The following is an 18,016-nucleotide window of genomic DNA, read 5'->3' on the forward strand; positions in this document are numbered from 1 at the left end:
CCACTGTTCAGCATCCTACATCTGTTCTATGTCCCACTGTTCAGCATCCTACATCTGTCCTATGTCCCACTGTTCAGCATCCTACATCTGTCCTATGTCCCACTGTTCAGCATCCTACATCTGCCCTATGTCCCACTGTTCAACAGCCTGATGGCCATCGGAATGAAACTTGCCTTGCTCCTATTCTTGCTGAACAGTGACAGGGCAAAATCTCAAAACATTGGGCAAGATTGTGTGTAGGATCCTCTACGATGTGTTTGGCCATGTCCCTTGTGGACCCCAGGAAGAGTAGCTGCTACTTTTTCAACAGCTAATGGGGATCCTAATAAAATACCCCCCAAAAAGACCTTACCCATCTATTATAGAGGCCCTGAAGCCCCCTGCACTGCAGCCCACAGAGCTTGGACCCCATTTTTACAGTCCTCCTGAGGATGCCCTTGTTGGCTGCTGACAGCCCAGTGTACCAGCCCAGGAAACAGACAGCCAGCACACTCTTTATATGACAGCTGTAGTAGTTGGAGAGTATCTGGGTGTTGACATTCACTTGTCTCAGTCTGTGCAGGAAGTGCAGCCATTGTTGGGGCCACAGTGGGGCCACAGTGTCTCCTGACCCCTCTTGTCTCAGCCTCCAGTAATTATGCTGCAGTAGTTTATGTGTCGGGGGGCTAGGGTCAGTCTGTCACATCTGGAGTATTTCTCTTGTCTTTTCCGGTGTCCTGTGTGAATTTAAATATGCTCTCTCTAATTCTCTCTTTCTCTCTTTCTTTCTCTCTCTCGGAGGACCTGAGCCCTAGGACCATGCCTCAGGACTACCTGGCTTGATGACTCCTTGCTGTCCCCAGTTCACCTGGCCGAGCTGCTGCTCCAGTTCCAACTGTTCTGCCTGCAGCTATGGAACCCTGACCTGTTCACCGGACGTGCTACCTGTCCCAGACCTGCTGTCCCAGACCTGCTGGAACCCTGACCTGTTCACCGGACGTGCTACCTGTCCCAGACCTGCAGTTTTCAACTCTCTAGAGACAGCAGGAGCGGTAGAGATACTCTCGAAGATCGGCTATGAAAAAGCCAACTGACACTTACTCTTGTGTTACTGACTTGTTGCACCCTCGACAACTACTATGATGATTATTATTTGACCATGCTGGTCATTTATGAACATTTGAACATCTTGGCCATGTGCTGTTATAATCTCCACCCGGCACAGCCAGAAGAGGACTGGCCACCCCTCATAGCCTGGTTCCTCTCTAGGTTTCTTCCTAGGTTTTGGCCTTTCTAGGGAGTTTTTCCTAGCCACCGTGCTTCTACACCTGCATTGCTTGCTGTTTGGGGTTTTAGGCTGGGTTTCTGTACAGCACTTTGAGATATCAGCTGATGTAAGAAGGGCTATATAAATAAATTTGATTTGATTTGTTGAACATTTTTATAGATTTTTATTGAGTGTTGGCATTAACACTTCTTCCTCAAAGCAAAGAACAAGAGAGAGATTTAATTAAAATGAACAATTGAGTTTGGTGTTCCCACAGCTTGTTAGGCTTGAATAATTGACATGGCTGCTGAGTTCCTGGAGGAGAGAGAGAGAGAAATGGAGAGAGAGAGACTGAGACCAGGGAGCACATGTGCTTAGGTAATGGTGGGATCTAGTTATACTGGGGCTAGAACCTGAGACTAGCAGCGTGAAACCTGACAGGGCGCTGTAAATCATGTAGGAACAAGGGCGGAGAGGGAAACAGAGCCCAGGAGGCGGCCAGTAGAACTAGAGGCTAATGTGTCAGTTAGCTATCTGCTAGAAGGCCAGTAGAACTAGAGGCTAATGTGTCAGTTAGCTATCTGCTAGAAGGCCAGTAGAACTACAGGCTAATGTATCAGTTAGCTATCTGCTTCAAGGCCAGTAGAACTACAGGCTAGTGTGTCAGTTAGCTATCTACTAAAAGGCCAGTAGAACTAGAGGCTAATGTGTCAATTAGCTATCTGCTAGAAGGCCAGTAAAACTACAGGCTAGTGTGTCAGTTAGCTATCTGCTTGAAGGCCAGTAGAACTAGAGGCTAATGTGTCAGTTAGCTATCTACTAAAAGGCCAGTAGAACTAGAGGCTAGTGTGTCAGTTAGCTATCTGCTTGAAGGCCAGTAGAACTAGAGGCTAATGTGTCAGTTAGCTATCTACTAAAAGACCAGTAGAACTAGAGGCTAATGTGTCAATTAGCTATCTGCTAGAAGGCCAGTAAAACTACAGGCTAGTGTGTCAGTTAGCTATCTGCTTGACTAAGGGGATAGGGGGGACTAAATGATGAAACACACTGTGCCAACAAACAATTAAATGCTGTGGGTGTTCGTCCTATTGCCTCTGACCAGAACATCGGCCATCATTTTCTGTTCATTCATTGACGATTCTACGTGTTGAGTAGCACCCTGCATGTGGACACTTTACAAAGAGTCATCCTGCCACCTGTAATCGGACCCTAAAACTTAACTGTTACACTCAAATTGTTACCTATACACACATAATGATTAGGTGCACGTTAGGACACGTCTGCCAACACCTCTTGTAGTTAAACCCAGACAGCACGGGCCTCCTAAAATGGCCTACATTAACTAACGACTAACCAGTCCAATAGTGGACTGTCTCTCAGTATCTGATGCTGCTCCCTCATTTGGAAAAGTCCAAAAAGTGCCTGTCTTCCTCTGCCCAGCAATACCATTAACTCATTGTCAGGGTGGACCTTTACAGCACCTTTCAGATTGAGGCGTAGTCTCGTCTACAGTACAACCATGCATTATCACTAATGCAATTTGGCTTTAGTCTACTTACTGTAGTCTAGCCTCCTATTATAACCAATCACCTGTTCTCACTATTCTTGATGACTGATCAAGTTTTCTTGCACTGGCCAGTGGAGGCTGGTGGAGGGATAAATTGGGAGGATGTGCTCCCTAATTTTCCCCTCCCCCAGCCTCCACTGGAGTAGGAATGATACAACACTTTTGAATTTTATTTATTAAAGGTGCAACATGCAGAAATCGCTCCGCCATTTCCTGGTTGCTAATATTCTAATAGTTTGCATAATTCCATTTCATGTGACAAAACAAGCAGTCATTGTGTAGAGAATCATTGTACCATCTATACCGCTGTGAAATATATTTTCCATAAGCAAAAATATTGTATTTTGAGCTGTTTGAAGCTGGTGTACAAAACCGAAAGTAAAAGATGAAACATGAAACATCAGAACGGAAAGCATAGAAATAGCGCAGATAAAACAGATCTACCGCTTCTTAGACTTGCTTTCAACGGGAGTGGTGAGATCGCCCAAAAAGTTACATATTGCAGCTTTAAACTTTTATTTAACCAAGAAGACCCATTGAGGTCAGAGGGCAGCAGGTAGCCTAGCTGTTATAGCGTTGGGCCAGTAATCGAAAGGTTGCTAATTCGAATCCCCAAGCTGACAAGGTGAAAAATCTGTTGATCTGCCCTTGAGGAAAGCACTTAATCCTAAATGCTCCAGGATCGCTGATCCCTGGCCGTGAACCCACTCAGGGAGAGTTGGATATGCAAAAAAACACTTTTTATGTCACGTCTCACACTCGTACAGGTTACCTGCTAGTACATGCAGTGAAGCAGGACAAATATAAGCACTACCCTATTTGACCATTGAGGTCACAAGTGAGACCTGGCCAAAATGGATAGCTCAATGGATGATCCATGACGAGGGTGCTATTTAGGGTGCTATTTCTCACTGTCTGTCGAACATCTTAACCTCTATGGGCTCGGTGGCACGTCACCGTGCCACTCCATTCAACAGCCAGTGGAAGAGCGTGGCGCGAAATACAAAACCTCAAAAATGCAATAATTTCAATTTTTCAAACATACGACTATTTTACACCATTTTAAAGACAAGACTCTCGTTAATCTAACCACATTGTCCGATTTCAAAACGGCTTTACAGCGAAAGCAAAACATTAGATTATGTTAGGAGAGTACATCGCCACAAATAATCACACAGCCATTTTCAAAGCAAGCATATATGTCACATAAACCCAAAACACAGCTAAATGAAGCACTAACCTTTGATGATCTTCATCAGATGACACTCGTAGGACATTATGTTATACAATACATGCATGTTTTGTTCAATCAAGTTCATATTTATATCAAAAAACAGCTTTTTACATTAGCATGTGATGTTCAGAACATGCATTCCCACCCAAAACTTCCAGTGAATTTATTAAATTACTCACCATAAACGTTGACAAAATACATAGCAATTATTTTAAGAATTATAGATACAGAACTCCTTTATGCAATCACTATGTCAGATTTTAAAATAGCTTTTCGGCAATATTCTGAGTACATAGCTCAGCCATCACGGCTAGGTATTTTGACACCCGCCAACTTCGCGGCTCACTAAACTCAGAATTACTATTACAAAAATTGTATTACCTTTGCTGATCTTCATCAGAATGCACTCCCAGGATTGCTACTTCCACAAGAAATGTTGTTTTTGTTCCAAATAATCCATAGTTATGTCCAAATACCTCTGTTTTGTTCATGCGTTCAGGTCACTATCCAAAGGGTAACGCGCGAGCGCATTTCAAGACAAAAAAATTGTAAATGTTCCTTTACCGTACTTAGAAGCATGTCAAACGCTGTTTAAAATCAATTTTTATGGTATTTTTCTCGTAAATTAGCGATAATATTCCAACCGGACAATAGTGTATTCATTCAAAGAGAAAAAGAAAAAACAGCATGGTCGCGGGACCGCGCATCTCCAATCTCTTTATCACTAGGCAGACCACTGACAAACTGTGCTAGTATACTCTGCCCAGAGACAGGAGACGCCTCAATACGCTTTCTGAAGGCTTTAGAGAGCCAATGGAAGCCTTAGAAAGTGCAACGTAACCCCACGGATACTGTAGTTTTGAAAGGGACTAGAAAGAAGAACTACAATTTCTCAGACAGGCCACTTCCTGCTTGGAATTTTCTCGGGTTTTTACCTGCCATATGAGTTCTGTTATACTCACAGACACCATTCAAACAGTTTTAGATACTTCAGAGTGTTTTCTATCCAAATCTACTAATAATATGCATATTCTCGTTTCTGGGAAGGAGTAGTAACCAGTTTAAATTGGGTACATTTTTATCCAGCCGTGAAAATACTGCCCCCTAGCCCAGACAGGTTAACAAAGCAGGACTAAAGCATTGTGATAAAAAAAGAGGGAGTGCTGTCGTCCGTTGCGTTATACATGGGATCCTACACGGAGCTCACTGAGCCCATTGAGTCATTCTAACACGCTGGCTGAAACTTTTATGGCGTTCATCCCTGTATAGACAAGTATCAGGTGACTTCGACAAACTAGATTGGTTCCCAATAGAGACAAAGAGGAATAGCATGAGACAAGAGAGAACAAATAAAATCTATGTTTTTCTAAATGTTGCGCAGCACTGACTGAGTAAACAGTGACTAGGGAACTTGCACATTGCAGGGGGACTTGAACGTCCACCTCCATGGGTATCTGTGAGTATTGCTTGTTTCATTCCCACCAGCCACCGCATCAATTTGTTATCAGCGGTGGAGGATGGGGTGTGCATTAAAGTTTCAGATAGACTTAATCAGTAAGGTGAGGTATGACCTTTTTGGTGACAATGAGGCGAAGGCATAAATTATTGAACCATTGCCTGTGAGACAAGCAAGGACTGTATAGGTTGTGTCAGAGTCGGACCAAGTCTCTTCAGACCTACGTCCAGGCCTAATGCATTGTGTCAAGTCCAGGGCCTGTGTGTGCTCGGTAGACCAACTTATCCCATCTCGTAAATGTATTTTGGTCAACATTAGCCTACACTTACAAGCATCATTGGAGAAGCCAGTCAAATCTCCCTGAAGAGCAGGCTTGAGTTTCAACCTACTAACCCTAGACAGGGAATCAGGCACATGGATCGTAGGGGTCAGGACCGATAAAATGCTGTTTGGTTGTGTTGGGTTTTCAGATTCAGAACTTTCAGGTAGAAATTATATAATTTGATATTGTGCCTCATAACCCTACAATAATATAGATCGCATCACAATATCAAATGATCAATTTTCTTTAAATTTCCCCTTTAACTTGAAGCACATAGAAATGTGTAACTTCAAGTCAGTAACTTGAACCAATTAAACATTTCAGCTGTATAAGCTGCATGTGCAGCAGACACAATTCAAACTTGGCTGTTTTCAAAAGTTTCAGTCTGTGTTTTTATGGGGGAATTGAAAGCATCCTTCAGCCTATAAAAACACATACAACTCAAGACTTCATTCCCCTTTATAAACCAAATTTTGGGGATTTTCACAGAAATCCCCTCATTGCTGCTATGTGATCCAAGGGCCTTCAAAAGCGGGGCTGCCACCAGTTGCCCATCCCTGGCCTAGATTTAGCCAAAATTACGTTATCTAAGAAACAAACAATAATCTATTTGCTGTTTTAATACTGTACAACTGAACACATGTAGGATATATGTAGATTACCCTTTTCTTTAATTTGTCTCCGCAAAATATTGTAGGAAAAGCCCAGCGTAAACTGAATACACTAAAGTCCAAATAACATTTAATGTCATGCTATTTAATCTAAAGTCAAACAAACATCGTTCAGTGAGCCACATCCATCCACCTTTGTATCAGCAAAGGATTGTGTTTGCTGACTGACATTTCCCCCACATTTGCACTGTCTGTGTCTACTGGCCATTATCTCACCATCACAGTTGCCTCTCTCTCTCCCTCCCGCTGCCCTTGAGCCATGATAATCGGCAGAGGATGGGGTGCACATTAAAGTTTCAGACAGACTTAATCAGTAAGGTGAGCCTGACACTCTTTTCTTGGTATGAAATTTTGGTGACAATGAAGCGAAGGCATCAATTATTGAACTGTTGCCTGTGAGGCAAGCAAGGACTGTATAGGCTGAGTCGGAGACGGACCAGGCCTCTTCAGTCCTAGGTCCAGGCCTAATGCATGGTGTCAAGTCCCCGGGACTATATGTGTCCTCCCAGTAGACCCACTTATCTCATCTCCTAAATGTCTTTTGGTCAACAACATTAGCCTACATTTCCCAGCATCATTGGAGGAGCCAGTCACATCTCCCTGGAGGGCAGACTTTGAGTTTCAACCTACTAACCCTTGACAGGGGGCTTGTTCAACATTGCAGCTGACAGTGCAGGTGACTGCCAACTGACTGATCTACAAATCCCCAATTGCATCATAAATAACTAGTCATTATTATTTGTAGATCAGTCAGTCACCATTTACCCGCAATGCATTATGGATGTGATGCTCTCGAACATGGCCACTGTCTTTTGATCAACATTAACCTACATTTCACAGCATCATTGGAGGACCCAGTCAAATCTCCCTGGAGGGCAGGCTCTAGTTTCAACCTACTAACCCTAGACAGGGGAACAGGCACATGGATCGTAGGGGTCAGGACAGATAAAATGCTGTTTGGTTGTGTTGGGTTTTCAGATTCAGAACTTTCAGGTAGAAATTATATAATTTGATATTGTGCCTCATAACCCTACAATAATATAGATCGCATCACAATATCAAATTATACATTTTCATTAAAGTTCCCCTTTAATTTGAAGCACATAGAAATGTGTAACTTCAAGTCAGTAACTTGAACCAATTAAACATTTCAGCTGTAAAAGCTGCATGTGCAGCAGACACAATTCAAACTTGGCTGTTTTCAAGCGCTTCAGTTCATCTGTGCTTTTATGCGGGAATTGATAGCATCTTTCACAGCCTATAAAGACAAATAAAACTCAAGGGTTCATAACCTTTTGTTAACCATATTGCTTGGATCTTCACAGAAATCCCCTCAGTGATGCTATAAGTGGCTTTAACCTATTAGCCTTTTTGGTGCGTTGTATTGAATACTTAAAGGGATACTTCAGGATTTTGGCAATGAGGCCCTTTGTCTACTTCCACAGAGTCAGATACCATGCCAAAATCCCAAAGTATCCCTTTAAATCTGTCCTTACAGTGTGTGCACACATACAGACACAAAACCCCCTCTTTAGCCTGTCATAATCACAGACTACTGACCAAAATGTGTACCTGGAACAAAAACATGAATGAATCCTAGCTCAGTGTTTTACATAGAGTAACAACAACATTGTTGGCCTCGTCCAGTGAGAGAGTCTACAGTCTTCTATAATGTAGGACAGAGGGCTATGCTTTTATTGAAGATATTTCAGAATGATTACCCTAGATTTAGCCACAATTACATTATCTGAGAACAAACAATAATCTAATCGCTGTGTTAATACAACTAGAGGTGAGTAGGACATGCTCCAACTACATGTGTGGATTAGCCTTTTTTGTCATTGTCTCCGCAATATATTGTAGAAAATATATTTATTGTCATGCTTTTGAATCTAAAGTCAAACAAACATTGTTCAGTGAGCCACATCCATCCACCTTTGTATCAGCAAAGGATCTTGTTTGCTGACTGACATTTCCCCCACATTTGCACTGTCTGTGTCTACTGGGCATTATCTCACCATCACAGTTGCCTCTCTCTCTCTCTCCCGCTGCCCTTGAGCCATGATAATCTGCCTGTCACATGATCTTGTTCCCCTGTCCCCATGCAGCAGACAGAGCAGTTCTAGGTCCTGTTCATTGGGGCATGCAAAGGAAAACATTTTTGCAACAGAAAAGGGAACTAAGCATTTACCATTGGACAGGTTCAGTCTGTTTTCTTCTGTTTGTTGATTAATGACCATGACCCTGTTGTGTTCCATTTCCTTTCTGTTTATCAGTCATGGCTGCTGACCCAACAGAGGTCACCGCTCGGTTCCATTGTGTTCCCCACCCGGCAGCTTGTGTTACCCACTGGCTTCCCCAACCTTGTCCCCCTCCCCCCGACCTGCACTTCCCCGAGCACTTACAGTATAGGGTCGCAGATTGAAGGCATGTCACAGAAGATGACTCTATTGCTGTGTCTCTCTTTCTTTCTTTCACACTGCACGCATGTATACACACACACACACACACACACACACACACACACACACGCACACACACACACACATGCACACACACACACACACACACACATACACACACACCATTCTTTTCTTCTCTGTGTGCGTCTCCTGTGGTCCTGGAGAGCAGGTACCTGGGAGATTCCCTCTGATAAGGTGGTGTGAACCTTTGAAATAAAGAGTACAGCCCACTGTCCTACTGTAAGTGATGTACTGTATGTCATAGACTGTTCTCTCTGTTACTGCATGGCAAGCGGTACCGGAGAGCGCCAAGTCTAGGTCCAAAAGGCTTCTTAACAACTTCTACCCCCAAGACATAAAACTCATGGACAGCTAATCAAAGGGCTACCCAGACCCCTCTTTTATGCTGCAGCTACTCTGTTTATTATCTATGGTTTGTCACTTTAACTCTACCTACATGTACATTTTACCTCAATTACCTCGACTAACCCGTACCCTCGCACCTTAACTCTGTACCCCCTGTATATAGCCTCGTTATTGTTATTTTCCTGCCGCTGTTTAATCATGCTTACTTTTCTATTTTTCTTAAAACTTCTTAAAGCATTGTTGGTTAAGGGCTTGTAAGTAAGCATTTCACTGTAAGCTCTACACCTGGTGTATTCGGCGCATGTGACAAATAAAATGTTATTTGATTTGATTTTTTATTTGATTTTATGTTTGGACTGATTGACATGTATCAGGCTTATATACTGTAGTTGTAGTAGTAACTTCCTGGTCAAATCTAGCGTACAACTAGAAATGTCTGGCTTGGTCCCATTGCTGCACTCTAATTACAGTACAGTGTAGTGGCATGCCCATAATTTCATTAGAGATTAAATACAGTTTGAGAGGGCAGCAGCTGGTGAATGAGTAGCCAGGTGTGGGTTTGAAAGGGTTTGGTGTTATGGTGCTCCCGTGTCCTTAGAAGCCCATCTAAACAGACTGTTGGGAACAGGTCAGGAATGGGATGGGTAGAGAACACAGAGACAGACTGTTGGGAACAGGTCAGGAATGAGATGGGTAGAGAACACAGAGACAGACTGTTGGGAACAGGTCAGGAATGAGATGGGTAGAGAACACAGAGACAGACTGTTGGGAACAGGTCAGGAATGAGATGGGTAGAGAACACAGAGACAGACTGTTGGGAACAGGTCCGGAATGAGATGGGTAGAGAACACAGAGACAGACTGTTGGGAACAGGTCAGGAATGAGATGGGTAGAGAACACAGAGACAGACTGTTGGGAACAGGTCAGGAATGAGATGGGTAGAGAACACAGAGACAGACTTTTGGGAACAGGTCAGGAATGGGATGGGTAGAGAACACAGAAACAGACTGTTGGGAACAGGTCAGGAATGAGATGGGCAGAGAACACAGAAACAGACTGTTGGGAACAGGTCCGGAATGAGATGGGTAGAGAACACAGAGACAGACTGTTGGGAACAGGTCCGGAATGGAATGGGTAGAGAACACAGAGACAGACTGTTGGGAACAGGTCAGGAATGAGATGGGTAGAGAACACGTGTCTTATAACATGATGTGGTAGTCCTCTCTTTTCCTAATGGTGCTTTATTATTTTACTGTACAAGTCCTTGTTATTATTATTTTATGCCATTCTACAGTCTACCAGAACATGATCAGTTATTTTAATATTACTGTATTTGAGATAAGAACCAGAAATTATCCATTATTACCACATACTGTACTTTTGTATATATCAGGCAAATTACAGGACTGAAAAAGCATTAACCATGTTTTCTTGACATCTTGTGTCTGCGAATTAGTTATATGTACAGTCACAGGACCTAACAGATACTCCCCGTGTAGGTCCCCGGCCGGTAATGGGAGCATGGTTGAAATGCCAAGGCAAATTGCCAGCAGGAATGAAGTCTGATGAAGCATGATGCCCAAGCCAGTGTCTATTGTAGCCCACATGCAGAATACCGCAGTGTGTCTGGCACTGGGTCCTAATGGTCTGGTACTCTGGTGGTCTCAATACAAGGGTGGGAACTATGTTCTGTCAACGGCTGCTCTCTATAATGGCCAGGTTCTTGCCTCAATGTTGAGGTTTCTGAGCAAAAACATGTCATTTAATGGCGAGGCTCTAATATTTGGGTGTCTGCTTTACTGTAATACAGGGTGTTGTTTCTTTGTGGTTACTAGTTCTAATCCAATGTGCCTCTTAAATGCAGAGATTAAGGTAAATGCATGCAGGTGCACAGAGCAGTGACAAGTTCTCACAAGTAATCATTTATCTTTGAGTGTCAACACTGCTTGTAGGTACAAACCTAATCAAAGAGCGTCTCACGCCTACTGTATCTGTTAAGAAAATGATACACAATAACATAGAATTGAACTGTCTAACACCGTGTCAATACAATTTTGGGCCAAATCCTAACATTTCAACACAAATCATGTATTGAGGTCAGGGGGAGATTGACGTGAATCCTGTGCACATACAGGTTCTTCAAGGATTCCGTCCTGTGTGCATTGCTCTCCTATCTGTGGCCCTATAAATCACATCACATTGTATTGGGCACATACACATGGTTAGCAGATGTTATTGCGAGTGTAGCGAAATGCTTGTGCTTGTAGTTCCGACTGTGCAGCAATATCTAACATGTAATCTAACAATTCCACAACAACTACCTAATACACACAATCTAAGTAAAGGGATGGAGTAAGAATATATACATATAAATATATTGATGAGCAATAACCGAGCGGCATAGGCAAGAAGCGGTAGATGGTATAAAATACAGTATATACATATGAGATGAGTAATGCACATATACCATTCTATTACACTAAGTATGTCAGACAGCTTTATTACAAAGCTTAGGTCAGGTGTCCCCCCCCCCCAATCACACACACACTGTCCCACTTCTCCTCACATCCAATACCAACTTGTCTGTCAATCAACCCACTGCTGATTGTTGCTGAATTAGATAAGGTGAAGAAAAGCATAAATGAAATGTTTTAGACAGGTGTCATGACGTTGCCCTGTTGGGTGAGGTTTATGACCCGTCAGACACGACACGGGTAAGGATGTTACTCAGATTGCTTACCGAGAGGAACGATTTGCTGTGTGCAAGATTAAAATCAGTATGTGAATTTACATGTCAAAATGTTCCCACTGAGATTTTAACTTGGGAACCTACTTCCTAAGGATTCCCCCAATTCTAGCGCCAGTCTCTTTGTGCTATCATACCAGGTCCGTGTCACTTACTGTGATGCCAAACCGTTTGGCTTGACAAGGACAGAAATGGAGTAGGCAACAGCACAAACAGATCTGGGACCAGGCTACCATAATTCCACCTGTGATTATACTGTCATTGGCTATTGTTACACTTTCTTCTTGAGACCCAATTCAATCTTATCTTTCAAGAGCTTCTGTTATGCAGGAATTATGTTTTGTATAGATATAATGAAATGCTTTGAGACTGTGGACTTAAAATATTTTATATTAATTATATTTTATATAAGTTCACAGTCTCAAGGTATTTCATTACGTCTGTACAAAACAAGAGCCACTGAGACTGAAACAACTCCTGGCGAGACTGTCCTAATATGGACACTGTACTGTACAATACCGTGCACACTGTCCAATAGGGTTATCACATTGTATGGCATATTACAGCAACACTGTGTGGCATTATTTCAGTACAATTCATATTTGAGTAAAAAGTCAATAACCAAGGAGGAGATTTTAGAATGCATTTTATTATTTTATTTTCTCAGTAATTTGGTAAGTGATACATTTTGGGCAATAATATAATGACCTGTCTAAAACGTATGTAAAAAGCAAAAATAAAAATCGGTGAGTTGTAGATAGTCTGAACCGGAGGCTTGCAAAAAAAGAATAAATGTTTCCAAATAGATTGACAGATGTAAAACTAAAGTTATAAATCCTAGCGCTGGAGTGGGGCGAGGAGAAAGAGTTATGGAGGGTGTTGTACAGGTATTCAGGATAGGACCATGGCCTGGAACTCTGTGGGGAGAAAGGAAAGACAGGAAGATAAATAATTAACCAGAACATGAGAGAGAAAAGACACGTTAGGTTTGGCTCTGTGGTTTGGGACATAGTGACATCTCAACTAACTCAATGAATGAATTTGGGACATAGTGACATCTCAACTAACTCAATGAATGAATTTGGGACATAGTGACATCTCAACTAACTCAATGAATGAATTTGGGACATAGTGACATCTCAACTAACTCAATGAATGAATTTGGGACATAGTGACATCTCAACCAACCCAAGGAATCATTGCAAGAATGCACATTTGAGAATAGTTTACCAAGATACTACACTATATATTGTAATTGAGACTGCAATTGACAGAGGAGGTTCAATGTAGAACTGTAAAAAGTATATATATTACCCATTGGCAATTACCATTCTGTAATCTGCTTACTATCATAATGCAACCAGATTCAGAACTGTACAATCTCAACTGATTTGGTATCGAATGAGATCACTCCTTCAAACTTCCATCAACATAATCAAACATCACTCTCATCCACCTCTTCATCGCCATCATCATCAACAACATCATTGTGATCATCATCATCGTTATCATTTTCATCATCATCATCACCAAACTAGTGTAAGATACACACCATCTGCTCCAATCATGCCGTCGCTGTCATCATCAGCAGCAGACATGAAGGCCTTGGTCTCTTTTTCAGTCAGGACACGGGCCCCGGGGTTGAACCGCTGGAGGAAGAATCTGAGACGCGCACACACACACACACACACACACACACACACACACACACACACACACACACACACACACACACACACACACACACACACACACACACACACACACACACACACACACACACACACACACACACACACCACTAACATACCGTGCTTACTTTGACAGGGCTATTCTACACAGTTGCCATGACCGGCAATTCACCACTCTGCAGCAGAACCCTTCAGATATTGAGGAAGTAGTATTGTCTGGGTTACAAAGAAAAACCAATCATACATTAATGATGAATGGACGAATGGATATTGTTTTATCCATATATCTTAGACAAACTATGGTGGTCACCCTTTTAAAAGACGATTTTAACCTCAGGATCTGGAAAAAATAACAAATAAAACAACTTTAGGAGTTGTAGAGGACATGCTTACTGAAAGCAGGCTTAATATGCCATCATTACAGTGCAAAAGGCTATGTCCTATGACCCCCCAGGACTCATGAATGAACAAAATAATGACAATTGACCATCTCTTGATGGAGGCGCACTAGTAAAGATGTGCTAGTTTACAAAGTCTATCTTCAAGAAGTAGCCTGAGGCAGAACTGAGCAATTTCCGCTAGATGGGCCAGCTGCAAAGTCAAAATTGTCTATATTGTAAAAATGCATAAAAACAAATATTAGCTTTTAGGGCCTCCCAAGTAGCGCAGCGGTCTAAGGCACTGCATCGCAGTGCTAGCTGCATTACTACAGATCCTGGATCGATACCGGGCTGTGTCGCAGCCGGTCGCAACCGGGAGACCCATGAGGGCGACGCACAATTGGCCCAGCATCGTCCGGGTTAGGGGAAGGTTTGGCCGGCCGGGATGTCCTTGTCCTATCTCGCTCTAGCGACTCCTGTGGCAGGCCGGGTGCATGCACTCTGACATGGTCGCCAGGTGTACAGTGTTTCCTCCGACACATTGGTGTGGCTGGCTTCCGGGTTAAGCGTGCATTGTGTCAAGGAACAGTGCGGCTTGGCAGGGTTGTGTTTCGGAGGATGCACAGCTCTTGACCTTTGCCTCTCCCAAGTCCGTACGGGAGTTGCAGCGATCGGACAAGACTTTAACTACCAATTGAATATGACAAAATTCGGGAGAAAAAGGGGTAAAAAAAATAAATAAAAAAAAATAATAATAATACATTTGCTTTTTGTCTTGATTTAAGGTTAGGGTTAGGCATAAGGGTTAGCAGTGTGGTAGGGTAAAGGTTAGAGTTAGGTTGAAAATCCGATTTTATGACTTTGTGGCTGTGCAAGCTAGTGACCACTGCAGAGCTGTCTCCAGAACAAGATTCGTGACAAAAAACACTAACCTGTGCAAAATGACAGGTAGCCTAACACGTTTAGGGCCTATAGAGGATACATTTTGATATAGGCCTATGCGGCATCAAGAAGAATATATAGGCTATTTTCTTTAGGCCTAAATATTGTAGTAGAAAAAACACAAAGATTGTAGTTTATCACTAACTAAAAGTCCAACAATTGTAGCCGACTCACTTGAGTTCCTCCTCCTCAATGAAGCCGCTGGCATCGTTGTCCAGGATCCCGAAGACTTTCTTCACCTCCGCGGGACTCTTTTTGGTCAAGCCACACTGCTGGAAGAACTTCTTGCAGTTAAAGGAGTCCGGTGCTGATGGGGTAAGGATGACATGAGAAAAAATTAACAGCCGTGTTCGGCCTTAGCTCTAGTACAGGTCGTTAACGAGGAAGTGGGGGTATGAAGTGGAGGTAGGGCTTGTGGAAGAACGCGAACACTAACCCTAACCTTTACCCTTTTAGCCACCTATCCAGAATTCATTACATATCATATGTTTTACGAATTCTTAACATATTGTACATTTTGCAAGTTTGTAACATATTGCACGTTTTGCAAATTCGTAACATATAACACGAATTGCAATTAGTAACATATCATATGAAATAGTTGATGGACATCCACAAATGAATGCATACAATATGAAACGTAACATATCACTCTAAATGGAGTCTCAGATTTACACACAGAATAATATGAAATGCTCTGAGACCAGGTTGCAGCTGATTCAAATAACCTACTAATCTGTTAAGTCTAGTCTAGTTCACTCATAGGCACATCACATTTTGATTTATTCAAAAACTCCATTTAAATTAAGACAATTGTTTGCATTATAATTCCTCCTGATACATTTAGGGACAAAAAACCTGACAGAGACCACTGCTATCTATTCTGTCCTTAATGCTTCTGGAGGGTTTCCTGTCAGTTTCCGTAGCCTAAATGTGTTTCCTGTAAAATAGGCCTCATTTTGATCCACCCCAGTAGGCCTATACTTCTGTTTTTTGTTTGACATCAACAATGGACTACCTTTTTTTACTTTATTTAGTATAGTGAATCTGCCCATAGCCTAGGCTACCACTAATGCGGTGAAGGAATCTAAATGAAGAAGGCAATAATGATATGAGTGGAAGATGATACCTTGGCAGTCCTTCATAGCAGCGTCTATTGCATCAGCGGAAAGGATAGATGAGAGCGACATTTTAATCCTGTCGAATGAACAAAAGTGGTGAATTATTAACACATTTAGTCAGGTAGGCTAAACAGCAATGCATGCTTCTTCTTTGAAGACAAGGCGTTGGTTTGACTGGTGCAGAATATTATAATTATTTGGATAGCATATTTTAAGCACAGTTTCAGAGGCCTATAAAACATAGCCAATAATTGTGACACGCATATAGCCTAAGGTCTATTGATTCAGCTCATGCACATAACAGTTGTGTTGACATAATTTCTCAGTAATTCCCCTGAGCCTATTGCTTGATCTGAGCTAGGTAGGCCTACTCCAAATACCACTACTGGCAAATTATCTTTAGTCTGCCCTTAGACTCATCTTGGTCGGAATCAATATACTGAAACCCTGTAAAAAGTATTTGCTAAAACAGATAGCAAAGAATTAATTAGATACTTCCTTAAAAGAAAATATGGCACAACTTTGTCTAATACGTTGTTACCGCATCCTTTGTCTAAACATTAAAGCCAAGTAAACTTCTAATTATAAACACAAACGAAGCGAATGATAAAAAAAAAGACAACAGTCTGTATCCCTCAACGTGGCAGAGAATGACTCAGCTGAGTTCAGTTCAGAGCGCAAAGTCAACTTACCGCGTTGAGGTTCTTGCCCGGTCGTTGATCCAAAAGAGAGGAGTAAGGCTATGTGGTGACTGGTGTCCGTCAGAGACGATTTATATAGGTCGGATTGAGGTGACAATAGGGAATGCTTGAATTACCTGTCTGGGTATCAAATTGTAACTACCCGCCCCTGATCAAATTTCTTCCCTAACTAATTAACCTTTACCCTTTATAACGCCCATGGGCAGGAGACTGACTACTGTGGACATCAGTAACGCCCTTGTAAATGGCAAATTAAGTCATCAGTGCATTATTCTATATCCCCTCCTCCCACCCACACCTAACCCAGTCCTCCTCCCCCTCTCCTTCCCTTCTCGAATTATAATACAGTACTATGGTACAAAAGTTTGCAGTCTCTCTAGTCCTGTTTATACCTGGTGCTATCATGCACCCTTTGTCCTGATCAAGTCCACATTCCGATTTTGCCCACATTTTTACACAGGACGATTAAAAGACACATGATGTCTGGAAATCAATCAAGTATAAACAGATCTGCATGGTAAAATAATTGAAATCAGCATTGTACTGGCCTCTAAAATCATTGACAGGTAGCACCATTGACTTATTGCATCAGTAAATAAATCCATATTACTTTGAAAGAATATCTGTCAAATAATTTGCATACAGGGAGGCACCAGCTAGTCTGTTCACAGTGCGATCACAGTGGAGGGTAAGCTGGGTAAGGAAGAAGGGATAAGAGACCTTTATTAAAATGTGTAGACGCGACAAACTTTGATCAGATAGTTATTGGATCATATTGATCAGATCATGAAACCCACATGTTAGCGCAAGGTGTAATCAAGGCTAATCGCTGTTTGTCGGTTCCCCCCCCCCCTCTCTCCATCTATATATATATATATATATATCCTCTCTCTCTCCCTCTACAAGCAGTCCCAGAGCTGGTATTTGTGTCACACATACAGTATATTGTCCTCAGTGAAAAGGGTCATTCAGTGAGAAAGCAAACTGCATTCAGGGAGAAGTCAAGCTCCAATAAACCAGATTAAATTATAACGTGTATAAGTGGGTATGTGGGTATTGGATGTTGAAATCGTTGTGGAGGGATACAGTGTGGTCATTATGTGGTATAGTA

General features: G+C 42.1%; 1 protein-coding gene across 1 annotated transcript; it reads right to left on the minus strand.

Moving 5' to 3' along the window:
• Positions 1–12,699: 12,699 nt before the first annotated feature.
• LOC106601824 (parvalbumin, thymic CPV3) lies at positions 12,700–17,187 on the minus strand. The gene is made up of 5 exons (XM_014194222.2): positions 16,897–17,187; positions 16,213–16,280; positions 15,258–15,390; positions 13,623–13,732; positions 12,700–12,987 (listed from the first exon to the last, which is right to left on the minus strand). The coding sequence occupies exons 2-5, from the start codon at positions 16,271–16,273 to the stop codon at positions 12,962–12,964; spliced, it is 330 nt and encodes a 109-aa protein (XP_014049697.1). The 5' UTR covers positions 16,274–16,280; positions 16,897–17,187; the 3' UTR covers positions 12,700–12,961.
• Positions 17,188–18,016: the final 829 nt, after the last annotated feature.

The sequence above is a fragment of the Salmo salar genome, chromosome ssa03 (genome assembly GCF_905237065.1).
Source record: "Salmo salar chromosome ssa03, Ssal_v3.1, whole genome shotgun sequence".
NCBI lineage: Eukaryota > Metazoa > Chordata > Actinopteri > Salmoniformes > Salmonidae > Salmo > Salmo salar.

What these genes read in the sequence shown, in the direction of transcription:
- LOC106601824 (XM_014194222.2), bottom strand. Translation starts at nt 16,273, where the DNA reads ATGTCGCTCTCATCTATCCTTTCCGCTGATGCAATAGACGCTGCTATG. An exon ending in TGCTATGAAGGACTGCCAAG is followed by an intron (nt 15,391 to 16,212) that starts GTATCATCTTCC and finishes TTACCCCATCAG; the next exon opens with CACCGGACTCCTTTAACTGC. An exon ending in CGGCATGATTGGAGCAGATG is followed by an intron (nt 12,988 to 13,622) that starts GTGTGTATCTTA and finishes TTCTCCCCACAG; the next exon opens with AGTTCCAGGCCATGGTCCTA.